The sequence below is a fragment of the Stegastes partitus genome, unplaced genomic scaffold, assembly GCF_000690725.1.
Source record: "Stegastes partitus isolate 25-593 unplaced genomic scaffold, Stegastes_partitus-1.0.2 Scaffold1374, whole genome shotgun sequence".
Taxonomy (NCBI): Eukaryota; Metazoa; Chordata; class Actinopteri; family Pomacentridae; genus Stegastes; species Stegastes partitus.
Window position 1 is genome coordinate 35,084 of NW_007579105.1, and position 17,721 is coordinate 52,804.

General features: G+C 41.1%; 1 protein-coding gene across 2 annotated transcripts; it reads left to right on the forward strand.

Moving 5' to 3' along the window:
* The first annotated feature begins 152 nt into the window (after positions 1–152).
* sstr1b (somatostatin receptor 1b) lies at positions 153–17,134 on the forward strand. Of its 2 annotated transcripts, none has more exons than XM_008299039.1 (3): positions 153–340; positions 14,925–15,184; positions 15,906–17,134. In XM_008299039.1, the coding sequence occupies exon 3, from the start codon at positions 15,966–15,968 to the stop codon at positions 17,070–17,072; it is 1,107 nt and encodes a 368-aa protein (XP_008297261.1). In that variant the 5' UTR covers positions 153–340; positions 14,925–15,184; positions 15,906–15,965; the 3' UTR covers positions 17,073–17,134. The 2 variants fall into 2 exon arrangements, with proteins under 2 accessions (XP_008297261.1, XP_008297262.1); XM_008299040.1 differs by lacking the exon at positions 153–340 and adding an exon at positions 12,081–12,121.
* The last annotated feature ends 587 nt before the right edge of the window (positions 17,135–17,721 follow it).

Below are 17,721 nucleotides of genomic sequence, written 5' to 3' on the forward strand. Positions count from 1 at the left end.
AGGAGACAGTGTGTGAGTGCGAGAGAGAAAAGGGAGAGAGAGACAGAGGGAAAGAGAACATGTCAGTGTGCTATAAAAACAAGTGTCTAACAGCACAGAGGGAGAGAACGAGAGCAGGCAGCGTGTGGAGAGGCAGCGCAGAGGAACAGCTTTCAGTAGCTCAGACATCTGAGGATGCTGACAAACGCGCAGCTGCTGATGGGCAGGAGGAGACAGAAAATACAAGATTCTCACACTCCAGAGGACGGGCAGAGAGAGGAGACCACATCTTCAGTCCACCTCCACCATCACTGTGACTGGAATGGGAGGGAAGCACCATTTCTGCAGCAACAGACAGACGGTAAGTTCTCAATACATGCATCCGCAAGAATGAAAGTTAATCACCAGATTCGGTAAAAGGTCAGTGTAAACGGGGCTGTAATGTGTTTATGTTGAATTTGAAAAGAATTAGAAGGGGATGCACAGTGGTAATTGTTTGGAGGAATGTCATATTACCTAAAAACATCAGCCCCAACTCATACGTAAAATGAAGAAACACATGTGATAAGTGGCTTTTAACAAAATGCCTCAAGTTTGTCTGACCTTCAGCTTCTGTTCTCATCAGCAGCAACTCACAGCAGTATATTTATGTTTGTTGTGTTTTTTTGAATGACAATTTCTTTCAGATATATAAAGAAATATATTTATACCCATTTAAATCAATCTTGCAACTATCATTGTAACAGGCCTTACACCGAATAAAACCACAGAAATGCAATGCACTGTTGCTCTAACTTCACTTAAAAGGTTCCTAAATAAAATAAATCTAGAGAAAAAAATCTATAAAATACATACATTATAGTATGTGCATGTTTACAGTGTATCGTGCATCATTCCTTTCGCTTGTTTTGTAGAATACTGTAAATAAAAATATTGATTGAAAGATTTTCTGATTCGAATACCATGCAGAGAGGGTAGATGCTCTATGCAGTGTGTTTGTCTGGTGTGCTTCCAATCATTAATATCAATAAAGCAGGACACACCAAGACTGTCCCACAGACAGCACCAGTTATTTTAGCGAGTGCGAAGCCTTATGTGTTTATATGAAGTGATGATGTCCTCTAGTGGCCATGGTGTTTATGACAGAAGTCAGGTGATGTAGTACAAACAGTATTCTCTGTGTATCTTCCAACAAAATGCAACTTATCAGATCAGACACATTAGGACTCTGATGACAGCACGGTTAGTCTGCACAGTAAAGAATAAAGAGCTGTGAATTAAGTATTGTATTTCAGCTCCCCTTGTAAGGATGATAATTTACTGTCCTCAGCCTGAAGCACCTGTTTTGATTACATTTGTTGTCCTCTGAGAAGTCAGGTCATATTATAGACCAGTTTACAGCTTACAAACAGACAGACCTATAACAATGCTTTGTAGAATTAATATGTCCATTTCCAAGTTTGTTTGTTTTTTTCAATCACATGCCACCTTCAGTAGACACAATATCTCTGGCTGTGCTATCTGTGGACATCCTGATTGGGAGCGCTCTGCTCTGTTTTGTTGTAACCGCTTTGATTTAATAGTACTGCTGTTGCCCAGCAACTAAATGCTTCCATTGTTTACATGAGGGACCAGATGAGGCCTGTCCGACAAAGCAGGATTCAGTGGGGTTTCTTCAGGTTTGACCTTGGCTTTTCAGGGTTATGATGGTGGTTTGCTCTAAAATCACCATGGTAACTCCTGCTGCATACCTAATCTGCTCCAGAACAGGTTATGTTCAAGATAACAGATCAAGTACCACCTGCTGACCAATCAATTTTCTTGGAAATGCCATCACCATTACTAGAAGACCCTGAGGAGCCCAGGGTGTGAATAGTAAGAGGGTTGTTAGAAACCATTAAAAACCTTTCCCTTCCCTCCTATTGAGCATAACTATTTCAAAGCCATTTCATTTTTCTACAGGCCTTTGTTAAGCAATATAACGCTTTAACAGAGACTGATTGAAGCAATAATACCTCATAAGATTTGCAGCAACCCTGCTTACCAGTTGGAATCATGTTTCACTTAAGCATTCACAGTCTACATTCGCCAACTTTTCTTCTTGCTTTGGCGAGAGCAGCTGTGTTGCTTTAAGCCTGACTTATATCTTTTAATTGCTCATTGGTTTTGTTTTACTACTGTAAATATACTACCAATGCAAGTAGTTTTTCAGACTGTCTTAAGATTAAGGTTGTCTCTGCTAAGCTGTCAACCCCATGAGACACCATACACTCTGTTACCATTAGACTCCCAAGTTTTGACAACCAGAGCTGTCCTTTATGTCTTTTATCGTGTAGGGCTGCTGTCAGGTGTTGTTTGTCCAACAATGCATTATTTTGAGTGGATTTGCCATCAGATTCCGAATGGCTGGATTGAACTTCTTTAGGGGCAGCTGTGGCTCAGGTGATGGAGGAAACATCCATCCATATATAGAAACCAAACAAATCCAAAAATGACTTTCAAACCAAGCTCTTTGGTGCCAATGGGAAGGAAAAACTCCCCTTTAACATGAAAAGACCTGCAGCAAAACCAGGCTCAGGGAGAATGGAATAGAATAGAATAGAATAGAATAGAATAGAATAGAATAGAATAGAATAGAATAGAATAGAATATTTTTATTGTCAATTTCTCTATATACCCAGGAAGAGGAACTGAAAAGATATTTCTCTCTCACCTTTGTATGAATACCATACATTATTTGTTTTTTTAAAAGGGTCAAAATACGGTATAAATACTTTACTTTAGAACTTTTTCACCATTTCTTGTTGTAAGCGTATATAAAAGAAATGAACTAGGACCCAGAAAAAGGTTTTACATGATTGTTTTTAGCTTCCAGGAATGTGTGACATGGCTACAGTTATCAAAAACAGTGGTAGTACTAAGTCCTGTGTGTGTCATGTGACTAAAACAGACAGAAACAAAAACATGGAATCCCTAAAAGCACTGTTTTTGGCAGCATCATGCCATAGCTACTGATGTAAGAACTCAAGTGATTTTTGTTATTTGGAGCTAGATATCGGCTCTTAAATTAAACTATTATGAGCTGTTTTTATTGTTATCATTATATGTGTCCAAACAAATGTACCTTGAGTTGTATTGTGGATTTAAATGAACAATAAATAAAAGAAAACAAGAGGGGTCTAATAATTTTTTCCATGACTGTGCTTAACAAATTTATTAGATCACCACTCAATGTAAACTTTATGCCACAACTTCCCTTAATTAACAGCATTGATAATTACCAAAATATTTTTTAAAATGTTTCTGTAATGTTTAATACACCAGCATGAAGAAGCTCTTTAACCCAAATGATATTTTTAATGCTAAAATATAATTATTGTTATCTATTACTGTTATCTGTAATTTACTGTTTTACAAAAACAAATGAAAAAATAGTAAAGCACATTATTATATCTTGATTAAGATGTCAAATTATATTTATTTACTAGCATTCCTGAACAGAAGCATTTGTTTTATTGGTAAAATGTTATGCTTGATTAATTGCTGACTTTGAAAACTTTGAAAAGGTGAATTCAGTTTGAAATTCCTCATTCCTGTTCAAAATGGTAAAACGTCGAGTACGCATTCCAGCACTTCATGATGCTTTCATGCATCGTAGGTTTGCATTAAAGTGATGTTTCTGCTTTAGCTGCTCATCAGCTTCCAGTGACTGGAAGAAAAGAGCAACAAAGGCACAAACAAACAAATGTGCTTTAACACATATACAGTGCATCCAGAAATCATGCCTGATGCTTTAGAATTAAGATAAACTGCAAGAAACTTCTCTGTCTTTTTTCTCATGTTTTTCTGCTTTTGCGGGAAACCATGTTTTTCCCTGTATGGTGGCCGGGCTTACCCTGAGGAGATAAAGTGATGAGCTCAGACATTTGAAGGGGAGCTCGGAGTAGAGTGGCTCCTCCTGCATGTCAAAAGGAGCCAGCTGAGGTGGTGCAAGATTTGATTAAGATGCCTCCTGGGCACCTTTCTGTGGGGGCACATCAGCTGGGAGGAGACCCCAGGGTAGACCAGGAACTCACTGCATCGATCCCACATCTTATATGGCCCGGGAGCACCTCAGGATCCCCCAGGAGTAGCTGGAAAGCATTGCTGAGGAGAGAGACATTTGAAACTAGCTTGCAAACAACATGACCTTACCCAGGTTAAGCGAAAGAAAAAGGATGGATGAAAGCGAAACACACGATTGCTTCTGTGCTATTTTAAATACACTGAGCGATAACCAGTGTGACATGTATGAAGTCAAGAACATGATGTTTGGATCATAGATGCCAAGGTTGGACTTGGAGTTTTTCACTCCAGCAGTCTCTGGAGTTTTCTCAGTATTGTGAAAAACAAAAACCAGCAGTTCTGCTGAGAGAAACTGTGTGTTGAGAGAGGTCACAGGAGAATGGTCAGAATGGCTGGAGCTCAGAAAAACAGCTTAGATTGAACAGCATGCCCAAGCTGGAAGCAACTGTTTGAAACAACCTAAGATCACGAAGAAATCAGAGGCTGCAGTGGACTGACTCACCAAACCGGGACTGTTGACTGTTGTCAGTCGTGTCAACATGGACAGCAATTTTAAAAGAATGTTTCCAGAATTATGAGAAATCCATGACAAAGTCTGAGGCTGTTGGGAACCAAGGAAAGCCTGATAGTGGTTTGTGGTTAAGTGTTTGGTCAGCGGATCTTAAAAATACACAATAATGGTTTCACAAAACAAATGATGAGATGTGTTAATGGTCAGAATGTTTTTCACAGGACTACAATTTGCATAAACTTATTATTTTAGTCAAAAGGTAACAAACCATAATCAGGTGTCAAAGAGAGGACCTGGTCAGTTCTTTCAATTCCTTTCTGAATTTCACTGAAAAGACACTGAAAGAACTGACTAGAGTCAAATTGTTGGCATCTGATATTTCCAATTACTCTTACATATATTTAAGTCTCAAAAAACACTTACAGGACATTTACAAGCCATTTTTTTCTGTCAAAAGTTTCGTGTTTAACAATCTGCCTCCACATACTGTGATAGGTTGTGAGATTGTGGTTTGACTGAAGTAAATTAGTCATTAATTAAACTCTGCAGTGCATGTTGTTCATGAAGCTTTCACACTTGTATTTTCTCTGCACAGACGTTTGGTATAGCAGCATTTGTGTCAGAACCTTGACTTCTCAGTTCAACACTCAACAGTGTTTGTTTTCAGGAACATGGTCGAACAGGGGAGGAAAAACACGTTTTGTGTGTGGTGCTGTCTGAGAGGGGAGACCAGTACCTGTGTAGCTGCTTTGACAGCAAAGAAAAGGTTTAAGACACCTTGAGGGCATGACAGTTTGACTGACTTATTCACACTCAATATTTCCTCTCCTCCCCCACTTCTGACTGTGTAATGGTTACGGAGTAACAATATGAAAAATGTGTCTGAAGGACAGGCATGTGTGGTATCTTGTGGGGTAACTAACGAGTGGCATTGTTAAGCTTTGTCTTTTATGTTCAACTCTTCCAGGTCTAATTTAAAAGAAACAGCAGAAGACATGTGGAGATGTCAACTGAGCAAATCTAAATTAAATTACACATCGTAAATAGACTTGGGAGATCTCAGGGAGGCTTTGCTATTTGCAGTACTTAATTAAATTCGCTACAACCATGGCAAGCAAATTAAATCAGCACATTTAAAAGAAGCTCATTTTCCATTTTGCTCAAGAGAAACTTGGTATGGGAAGATCAACTCCAAATGCATTTGTGTGCTTGCAGAGCACTTTTTATTTATTTATTTATTTTTATGAAGTACTATGTTTGAATAACTAAAATCATTTTGTAACAAGAGAGATGATGCGAAATAGTCTTTATTTCATTTTATTTTATTTTATTTTAAAGTCTTTAAAGTGACTCTCATGGCGTGTAAAAGCCTGAGAGGATTATTCTAATGTGTGGCTCCTAATGACATGAGGAAATGATTTATGACATTGTTTTTGATCTTAAAAACTACACAACATAATAATCTTTTAAAGTCAAGGCAGAGGTGTTAGTGGAAAGCTCCTCTCTGTAGTTTGCTAAAGATTTATTTATGTGTAATCTCATCCGCATACTACATTGCGTGCAATCAGTTTCTCAGCATCTTTATGCTGTTCTAGGTGCTGTGAGCTGCACAATTGTTACCTGCACTTTGACTCACAAGTGTTAAAACAGTTTGTGTCTGGCCCATAGGATTGATTCACTGTAGTTTGGTGTCCTATTTTATCTTTATCAAAATTTGTGTAAAAGCTGAGGATTGCATATTCTAAGGATGTTTGTTTATGCTTATTTAACCTAGTCTTTTTTTTTCACTATTTGCCTTATTACACACAATGATAAATTCCAAAGTGTGGCTGTTTACATGTTTTAATGTCCGGTTTACTTTTATTTGCTAATTCCAGTGCTTTGTTTCCTGCTGTCATTGCCATTATGTCATTGTATTACCCCAGCTCATTTGACATGCCAGCTGTAAAGATGCCCCATATCTTAGCAAAATCATGTGGGGCATCAAGTCACTTTTGGTTTGGTTTGGGATCAGCAGATAGTTTCATTTGGGATGAATTGTCCAATCTCCCTTAATAATTACAAATCCACTGTTGTCCAGTCTGTAATAAATCCGACTTTCATCTCTGCTGCTGGCTTCACATCCATTATCCATGCACATTCTCTGTCCTTTTGTATTGTCCACTCATGAGAGAGGAGTTGGAGCAGGCTGCATATCACATGGTGGTTTTTCTTTTTCATTTGCTATTGAAATAAACCACCGCCAGCAAAACAATGTGTCATGACATCCCCTTTGTAACGACATAATGCAGAAGCCGACCAGTCACATGTAGCATTGTGGCACCAAAATGTGCATATGAAATTTTTGGGTGCACCTAGATGTATCCTTTCCCCAGCCCCTGATTTGCTTGCAGTCTCTCCTCCTCCTTTCCCTCTCTCCCTGTCTCTGTGTGTATGGATGACCTGCATAGGAGTTGGCTCACCTGTCTGTAGTCAAACCCTCCTCGCTATAAAACAATGGCTCAGACCTCACACGCTCTCAGTTCTTGACCTTGACAAATGCCTTGACTGGTTCCCTGCCCTATCATCCATTCTCCACTCGTTCACCACCTGTTTCTGCTACCAAGCCATCTGGTTCATCTGCCTGCTCAAATCCTTGACAACATCAGACCCTTGTGGAAAACTCATGGAAACACACTCACCATGTTGTTGAAAAAGGTCTGAGAAGAAAGGCCAGACTAGTTCGAGCTGTCAGACAAACTGCAATAACTCAAATACCCAGTCTTTAGAACTGCGCTGAGCAGAAATTCCTCTCATTCGCACCACACATCCAACTTTGAGGTGGATGAGATACAACAACCCACTTTATGTTCCACTACTGTCACCTAACAACTAAAACATGAGGTTCTATTGAACACTGGCTCACCGAAAGTGCAAGAGGAAACAACCTGGCATTGTCTGATGAATTGATTTCTGCTGAAGCTACAGATGGTAGGCTGATGCAGTGGTGTCAACAATGGCATTCCATGGACCTAACCTGCTGTGTGTTGATAGTCGAGACTCATGCTGGTGGCAAGACGGTGTAGGGAGATTATCTTGGCACTTTTGGTTCCTTGATACCAAAGCTGCAGCCTTCTGAGTATTGTTTCTGATCATTACCATGTTCTGATGGCTCTTTCCACCACACGAATGCATCATGATACAACATGCATTATATTGTTGTATCCCCTGTCAGCAGATGTGAATTCAGTAGAACTCGACTGAGATGATTGGCAGCACAAATGTGTTGTTAAAAAAATCTGTAGAAATGATATCATGAATCATGCCAGCATGGAACAGTATCACAGTGGGAGGTTTTTTTTTTAAGCATTTGTGGAATACAAAGTCACTTTTTCCCTAACAGTTCGTTCTTTCCACACCACGCCATGGGCTACATGAGTATAAAATTAGGGTGAAGGGGTCAATTTCATCTTTGCTCTGGGGATTCATTTAGTGTTTGAGTCTCACAAAACACTCCTTTACATTTGTCAGAAAATCATTAGGGCAGCAAAGGCAGCCTTCTGGGAAGAACTGATGTTTTGTGAAGAAAGAGAAATCAAATAATGTCTGTAACTAATGCAACTACAGTAAATGTTCCTTGAGACACAAAGCATTGATGCTGTAGGAACAATTAACTTTCCTCTTCATCTTAAACAGATGTCCAAGCAGCAGGAAACTATAGTCATTTTCTTCCAATAAAAGTGTAGCCAGTGGTTTCAATAGAATGGCAACATTTATAGTGTTGCAGCTCATAATTTTCTCTAAAGTGCCAAAATGTTATTACTGCTTGTTTACAGGTTTAAAAAAAAAAAAAAAAAAAAATCCTAATGAACTTTAGAGATGTTGGTGTATATTTCTGAAGTTTGAACCGGGGGGGGGGACGCTGGAGAACAAAAAGAGGACAACAACGGTTACTCAAGACTCGAGACAGCTTGGCAAAAATGCACATGTGCTAGAGAGTGTGGCTAGAGGGCCTGAATGTACCACTCGTGGTGTTCACAATCGTCTGGCACAGGAGTCCAGGTGAGCAGTGGCTTTAACCTGTCCGCTGATGAGGCAATGAGCCGCAGCTGTGCCAGTGAGGTAGAGTCCTACTCTGTCCAGCCCCGCCCAACCTGAAAATGAGATGCACAGCCAACCGAGCACACAGAAAAATAGCAGAATCCAAAACTCAGTAAAACATGTCCATAACCCTCACGGAACCCCCCCCCCCCCCCCCAACGGACGCCTCCTGGCGTCCAACCGGGCTTGTATGGGTTCTCCCGATAGAAATCCCTCAGGAGCGTGGGATCCAGGATAGGCAGGGTGGTCATCAATGAGCCGGAGGGCTAAGATCGCTGGAGGACGGCAGCGGAACCCATCATGATGAAAGAGGCAGAATCCCTCCGGCGGTCGGGCTGGAAGCCGTTGGCGGAACCCATCAGGAGGCTGGAGACGGGGTTCCTTGGAAGGCCGGACTGAGAGCGCAGAGACAAAGGAGACGGGGTCCCTCTGAAGGCCAGACTGGAGCCTGGAGGCGACGGAGGAGGGATCCCTCTGGAGGCCGGACCGGGAGCCCGGAGACAACGGAGGTGGGATCCCTCTGGAGGCCGACGACGAAAGAGGTGGGATCCCTCTGGAGGCCGGACAGGAGCCCGGAGATGAAGGGGGCGGGGGTCTTCTGAAGGCAGGACTCAGGCCGGGAGCTGGCAAAGACGGAGCCCCTCTGGAGGTCAGACTCGGGCCAGGAGCCGGTGAAGGCGGGGCCCCTCTGGAGCAGGGGAGGCCAATACAAGTCAAGGCTCAGGAGCATGAGAGGCTGGGGCAGTCTTTTTGCCAGGGGGGTTGTCATCCGACTCCCGAGCCGGTAGAGACGGCGTTGACCCACTTGGAAACAGGATCAGAGGCAGCGTCGACCTGCCTGGAAACACGATCAAAGGGAACGTCAACCTGCTTGAGAACAGGAACAGAGGCGGCGTCGACCCGCTCAAAAACAGGAACAGGAGAGACAGTGTCAACCCACTCGGGAACAGGAACAGAGGCAGCATCGACCCACTCGAGAACAGGAACAGGAACAGAGGCAGTGTCGACCCCCCCGGGAACAGGAACCGGCTCAGTGGCGGTGGCGACCCGCCCAGGAACAGGAACAGGACCCGGTTCAGTGGCGGCGTCGACCCACCCAGGAAACAGGAACTTGCTCAGTGGCGGTGTCAACCCGCCCGGGAGCCAGCGAAGGCGGAGCCCCTCTGGAGGTCAGACTCGGGCCAGGAGCCAGCGAAGGCAGGGTCCCTCTGGAGCAGGGGAGGCCAATACAGGCCAAGGCTCAGGGTTAGGGGTAAGTAGAGACGCCGTCGACCCACTTGGAAACAGGATCAAGGGGAATATCATCTCGCTCAAGAACAGGAACTGAGGCGGCATCAGCCCTCCTGAGAACAGGAAGAGGAGAGAACAGGAACCGAGACGGCATCAACCCGCTCGAGAACAGGAACAGGGTCAGGTGAGACGGTGTTGACCCGCTCGGGAACAGGAACAGAATCAGATGAGATGGCGTCGAACCGCTCGAGAACAGGAACAGGAACCGGCTCAGTGGCGGTGTCGACCCGCCCGGGAACAGGAACAGAGGCGGCATCGACCAGCTCAAGAACAGGAACAGAGGCTGCATCGACCAGCTCGGGAACAGGAACCGGATCAGTGGCGACGTCGACCCGCCCGAGGATGGATGCAGGACCGGTGTGGTGGGACCGGTGGGACCGGCGCAACCTTGGCAGCGAGGTCTGGGTGCTGGGGAGCGGTGAAGTCCGGTGTCTCAGGGAGCCACGTCTCTTCTTGAACTCATCTACTGATTACTTGCACTTTTGTCAGTGATTGTGGGCATCACCAGAGCCTGTGATTGAAGCTTTCTAGCTGTCATGTTAGATGCAGTGTCTACATAGCGAGATGACACACAAAAACAGAGCATCATTTGATAAAAAGTTTTTTTTTTTTTTTTTTTTAAGACCAAAGTTGTGTTGAGATGAGGCTATATTCCCAAGAAAAATAACATTTAGCATTTGTTCAAATGTAACCGATTATTATGTAAATGTTAATTATGTGCAGCATTGAACTTTGGCATCGAGACCACAAAGAACAACACAGCAGGTAGTTGGGAATGAAGACAATACTTTTACAAATGAAGATATAAAACAATTTCAATTCTGCTCTCAAATGTAAAATACTGGTTGCCTTCTGACAACTGTTAAATTTTGAAGTGATGTTATAGGTAGTGATTCAATTCAATTCAATTTTATTTGTATAGCGCATATTTACAACAACAGTCATCTCATAGCGCTTCACAAAGGCAGAAACAGAAACACCCAACAATCCAAAACATTTGGATTCCCTATAAGCTTCAGCAGTCCGCAAGCAGTCTGCAACAGTGGGAAAACCGAAAACCCCCACAGGGGAAAAAAAAAACTTCCGACAGAACCAGGCTCAGGGAGGGACGGCCATCTGCCTCGACCGGTTGGGTGAGAGTGGGATGAATTATACAATTTAGTTTACAGTTAAACAAGTTATTAGAATTTATTGTCCTTTTGTAACAGGATGGTGATGTGGCATACAAAATAATACAGATGCCACTTTGCAGCCGACCCATGTTAAGGGCTATATAGCTAAGACATTACATAGAGAGTACAGTTGGCATTATTCTAGATTTTTCTTATCCCATGAAAAGACTTAAAGCAACCACATGTTAGTTGGTCTCACAGTAGTTTCAATCCTGTGGTATTCCTAAGATAGGTGCAATTCTTTAAAAACACCTAGCAAATATGTAGTTTTATTTTTCAAGGAGACCTAGTCAAAAATTAACATTACTCTAACAGGAGGTAATGGTTGGGGACTTTTTAGTAGGAGATAAATCCAATTTTGGCACTCTTGATCATTCTCAGCTAGCTTTAAGCTGGTCAGTAGGAAAATAGCAGTTTTATCCTGAGTGCTTCTCCCTTATTGGAACAAAAACTCAAAGACTTCAAGGCTTTTATATATCCATCCAGTGGATGCCTTTGTATGTGTGATGTATTTTCTCTGCAATATTAACATAAAATGTGTTCTTGTGAAAACAACAATACTCACAGCAGCAGCCTTAGTTGTACATTAATGTAAAGTAAAGCACAGGAAAATAATTTTCTCTCTCTGACACATCTTTTTTTTCCCTACAATTAAGCAGTCCTATTACAACTTTAGGAGGGAAAGGTTGGCGTGGAGCTAGCTAGGCTAAGAGTGGAGGACTAATTAAGACTTTGGACACTTTCCTTTTCATCCATTGATGCTTCTGGACGGGTAAAGTTTAAGCTGCTGCTAAGCTGCTTTAGCAGCTGTTGCATCTGGACTGACCTGAAGGGCTCTGTAACTCTACTGGCATTATATTTATATATATTTTTTTATATGTAGGGTGCGTAATATGAAAACTGACACACCCGCTGGATCTGTCAGATTGGCCACACCTAGGAACAACAGCTGATAAAGACACGTCACACACGTCAGATGACACTTCTGAAGAAGGCGACAGATAAGACGCCGAAACATGTCAAGGTACAGCTAACAACTTTATACCATTTGTCCTGTTACAAAGAAATCCTAAGTCTATCAAAGATATGGTTCACAATCAAAAGAGCATGACAGTCCATCAAGAGAAAAGGCTGAACTATGAACTAAACAGCTCTGACAGTGCAGACGATCACTGCCAGCAGAGATAGGCTACACCATCAAAGGATGAGCTTGGGCCATCAACCAAAGACTGAACTATCAATAGGATAGTGTGGACCATTACCTACACAGACTCTAGATCAGTCGCAAAGAGGAACATAGACCATCCAATGGTGTAGAGTATCAAAAGCTTGGAAACATATAAATAAAACTAAATTGAGTTGACTGTGTTATTGCTGCTGTGATAAGACTGTTTTGCAGCTTGTCACTGTGTTACTAACCCTTAGAGTTCAGGAATGACACAAGATTATACAATTGAATTCAGGTTAAATAGTGACCATGCCATAACATTATTATTATTATGAGCACCAATGCATATACTGATTACATGATTACTGAGAAGAGTGTGTCGCAGAGTACAGATCTTTTATGTAATTAAATGAAAGCAGTTTTCATGCTGTTTCACAATCATGTTCTGACAGCAGTAAGTCTACCATTATCGTTAGCACTAATTTATACTTGTATCTAATTTTAAAAAATGCTTTATATGAGAATGTTTATATACAGCACTGTGCTTAAGTGGAAGGAACATGCTTTTCAACAGATGCAGGGTTTGCTTTCTCTACAAGCACCACTTTGGTCTCTTCAAGTTCTGTACGGTTGCTTTAATTTTTGTAAATATTTCGGAATGTATTTCAACATACCTTCCATCACTCTATGGTTGGACATTAGCTAAAATCTTTGAACAGACACAGAAACTATTAAAAATTTGGGAATATGTTGCAAATGCTTGTATTTAAGTCAGATTGAGACATCAAGTATTCATCTAAATGCAGAAAGCTCTACATCTGGGGCTTTTCTCTCAGCCAGCATTGCCATTTTGTAATGTTCAATATAATGGGTCAAGAAAAATGCTTAAGCAGTTGCTGGTGTCAAATATGTTTACAACCGCTCTCATTAATTAGTGTTTTATGTATTGTGATGAGTACTTCTTACAGTTTAATGAACTGACCATTTGACCAAGTGGGTCATTTTTTCCAGTTCCCTTTGGGAAGGCAAAATAAAGTATGTAGAATGACAGTGATCAAGGGTTAAAAATTCATTGTTTTTTTTCTTCTTTTTTTTTTTGACACCACAGCTTCCTCTTCTCAACAAAGTTTTTTCAAGTGGAAAGGAACAAAAACAGTGTTCTGACTTCCTTTTTTTTTCGGGATGGTCCTGCCTCCATTCCTTATTCGTCCATCTTAATAGTCATCTAGATAATCTGGCATATATGAGCCATTCTGTGAAATACTTCAGGGTGGATGAGGAACTGACATGTCAGCAGCTACTATAGATGAGGCCTTCTCTAAATTAGTCTACTTTATATGTAGCCTTTGACAAAAATTTAGGTGTTAACTGAATGTTGACAGTATCTTGTCAAGATTGGCAAGAACTTTGTCTCCACTCCAATGAGCAATCAGTCTTGTCATGTATTAACATATTCTCATCTGCACCACATGACAAGAATAAGACTGCAGAATGAGAACTTCTACGACCTGTAAATCATGTGAAGTAAACTGCCTGGTGTGGCCACTTAGGAGACAACCATAAACACTGCTTCCTCCATAAATGACACAATGCTGTAAATGACTATGCCTTCTAAGGGAATTCCTGATAATTGTTATGCATCAATCGAACATTGATAACGGCAGATTTTTACTGCTGAAATAAAAAAATCCAATTTAAAGGAAAAGAGAGAGAGCAGCTAAATAGTCACTTTACCAAATTAGGTTTTGAAATGTGACACTTAACTAGATGAGTGTTAGTTTTCCTTAGTTTTAAATCCATATTCAACTCATTTCAAAACAATCTGCATCCAAACACAGGAGGTTGTAAGCTTAGATAAAGGAACGCTGGAAAAGACTATGGGCTTCCATCCTCCTGATGGAGACAACAAACACTGGAATCTAGACTGTAGGCACTCAAAAGTCGGATTTTTGCATTTCTTTATAAAGGTGAATTGAATTGAGGTGTAATGCTCCAAACCATGACAACTGAAATCAAGCCCGATAAAGCTACAAGTTAGGGTTAGGAAAGAGGAACAGCTGGAAACAGAGGACATCAGCCGAGCTCTGTCTGTGCACAATGACACAGTATTAGGAGCCACTTAAATAAGAGACGCCATAGGTGTCCATGGGTATTTACTCTACTGTTCCTCTCAGTTACTACCCATGGTCTGTTGGTAATTCATGTTAGTGTAGACAGTCCATATGTGATTATGACAGAGCAGAATTTTTAAATTTGTGAAATGGCAGATATAGACACCCCTATAATAAGCAAGCCAGCTTTTAGCCGTGGCACTCCCATCCAGGTCACCATTAAACAGCAACTTAAGGAGCAACAGACCATCACTGCTTCTGACCATGCTGCTTCATTGCCCTAAAGGAAGTCCTAGTTTTCATGGTGTGTTTTACAACTTGTGGATAGTATTTAATTTGTATGCCAAGTATGACTGCAGAGCTTCAGAAAATTTAAAGAAGTATCTTGAGGGATATACATTCCTGGTAAATGCAGAGGTCTACCAGGAAAACGAATACAGTGTCAGATCTTCTTAGGTATGATTCACTTGTACTTTGATGTTGTGCTTGGTGTCTGTCAGATGCAAAATAAGTGACAGTTTGTTTTTTTGTTTTTTGTTTTTTCACAGGTTTTCATAATTTAGGTCACAGAAAATGGGGGCATAATGTATCCTGAGGAGAAGCTTCTGTATTTACATGATTTTGCTGCACTCAGCAACAACTGTGAGACTCTATCAACCAGACAATATGAGCCCAGGAGCCAAACGACACCCTCTTTAAGTGGACACTCTACATAATTTGACCTGCCACAACACACAATTTCAACGGATGGAGTGTTTTATATGTTGTGTCTCCAAATGATCATACCTTTCTTTTGATCATATCAACTGTAAGTATTATCGTCTACAACAAATGGCCACAAAGAAGTATGCTTTTTCCTGCATGAAAACAGAACGATGTGATTGCTTGCTAAGAATCCTGTGAATTATGGTACACTAAGTGCCTTTAGAGAAATTCCAGTTTTTCTATGGCTAAATGGAAAAGAAGGATCAATGTTGTCTTAACTTCACAATGAAAAGTTATTGACAAGCAAAAATACAAGAAACCAAGGAAAATCAAAGAGACATGGACTATGACAGGAGGAAATAATGGATGTTTTTTACTGTCTTGGATGATGGTATCTAAGAATATAGCTATGTAAGACTTTGTGAATTCTTGTGACATTCTCTCATCTGTCAGAGATAGATGAATAAGAAAAATGCAGCACTCCCTATGAGAATATCACTGTTTGAAATTTTTTTGCAACAATGACATAGTTAGCATGAGATAAAATAAAGCACACATAAAGTAATTCAGGAATGTTAGCACACATGGACATATTTTTCAAAATTAAACTCATTTTGTACTCTCTGTCCATTTTCGTAGATGCAGCCACCAGACAGGGTTGAGTTGGTGGAGAATGGTGTTAATATATTGCTAAAACAGACTTGTTAAATATAACAAATAAACTACATTGTTAAAAAAACAAAAAATAACATCCATGTCTAGACAAACATAGGGGCTTGCACAATTTAGTATTAATCAAGGTTGTGTTGTTCGCCTCTCTATAGTTCTGTTTGCTGGTGTCATTCAGCCGTATAGTTGGTGTCACCTACTCACTAAAAGGGACGATGGATTTTAATGGGAGCCAGGACTATGGATCCTATCCAACAGGGCTACCCTACAACACAAGCATGGACTATGAGGACTACTACCAAGAGCCTGACGCCAGTAAAATCATCATCCCATCCATCTATGCTCTGGTCTGCTGTGTAGGTCTTACTGGCAATGCCATGGTCATCTATGTTATTCTGAAGTATGCCAAAATGAAAACAGCCACAAACATTTACATCCTCAACTTAGCTATTGCTGATGAGTTGTTCATGTTGAGTGTTCCTTTTCTAGCCACTTCAGCAGCTGTTCGTCATTGGCCCTTTGGGTCACTGATGTGCAGGTTGGTGCTGAGTGTGGATGGTATCAATATGTTTACATCTATCTTCTGCCTAACTGTGCTGAGTGTTGACCGTTACGTAGCAGTGGTCCACCCAATCAAGGCTGCTCGCTACCGCAGACCCACCGTGGCCAAAGTTGTCAATGTGTGCGTCTGGGGGCTTTCGCTCATCGTCATCTTGCCCATCATTATTTTCGCAGACACTGTCCCTGCACAGGACGGTGGGGTGGACTGCAACTTTTTGTGGCCTGAAGCGGCATGGTCAGAAGCATTCGTGGTCTATACCTTTCTGTTGGGGTTTCTATTGCCAGTTGGAGCCATCTGTTTGTGCTACTGTCTCATGGTGGCCAGAATGCGAGCAGTGGGGCTAAAAGCTGGGTGGCTTCAACGAAGACGCTCAGAGAAGAAGATCACCCGGATGGTGCTGCTGGTCGTGGCAGTATTTGTTGTTTGTTGGATGCCTTTCTACATTGTCCAGCTGGTCAGTGTTTTCCACCGGCCGCCAGACCCAATGGTCACTCAACTTTTTGTCATCCTAAGCTATGCCAACAGTGGTGCCAATCCTATTCTGTATGGTTTTGTGTCAGACAATTTCCGGCGTTCATTCCAGCGAATTGTGTGTTTTCGGTGGCTGGAGTCTGGACTAGATGCAGAGCAGGTGGATTACTGCGCTGTAACATTAAAAAGACAAGCACCATGTAACCCTCTGGATTTTCCAAAGGACTGCATGGCTTCTGATATGGTTTTCCGCAATGGGACATATACCTCGCGTACAACCACAGTGTAATCTAATCTAATTTGATTAGATTATCATTCGATGTAATATGTCCTGGAATACACAAGTGTGCCATCGAAGGATTGACATAACAATGTGTAACCTCTCTGGTATCAGAGGTCATGTAAGTTTTTGGACCTTAAAATCACAGGCCAGACAACAGATGACTGCCTTGGAAAAACTAATGGTTCAGCAGCTAATGAGTGCAGCGATTGGTCCTGCTTATTGCTATATTTGAAGAAAAACTGATCATGAAAAAGATGTATATATCTTGTAAGGACCCTACAAGGCTTCAAAGCCTAGTGTGAATGTAAAAAGAAAATCGGAATTATAAGTGTCTCAACATTTTGATTCCAAAACATAAAGAAACACACTAAAAAAGGCAGCAAGATAATCAGAAATATGAATTTATTAGAATTTACTTGTTTACTTAAAGATATTCTACAATATAGTGTCTAGTGGCCACTCCAAAATCCTCATATTCTACAGTTCACAGATTTGTTTCAAGAACTTAAATTGAAATAAGATTTATATATTACCACTATTAAAGTGGCAGTTTCTTGTTACATATTTTTGCACAGTTTTTATTTTCTTATTGTAGTATAGATAAACCTTAGATAATTTACATCTGGTTTCCAGCATTATTCCTGAATTAAAAAGT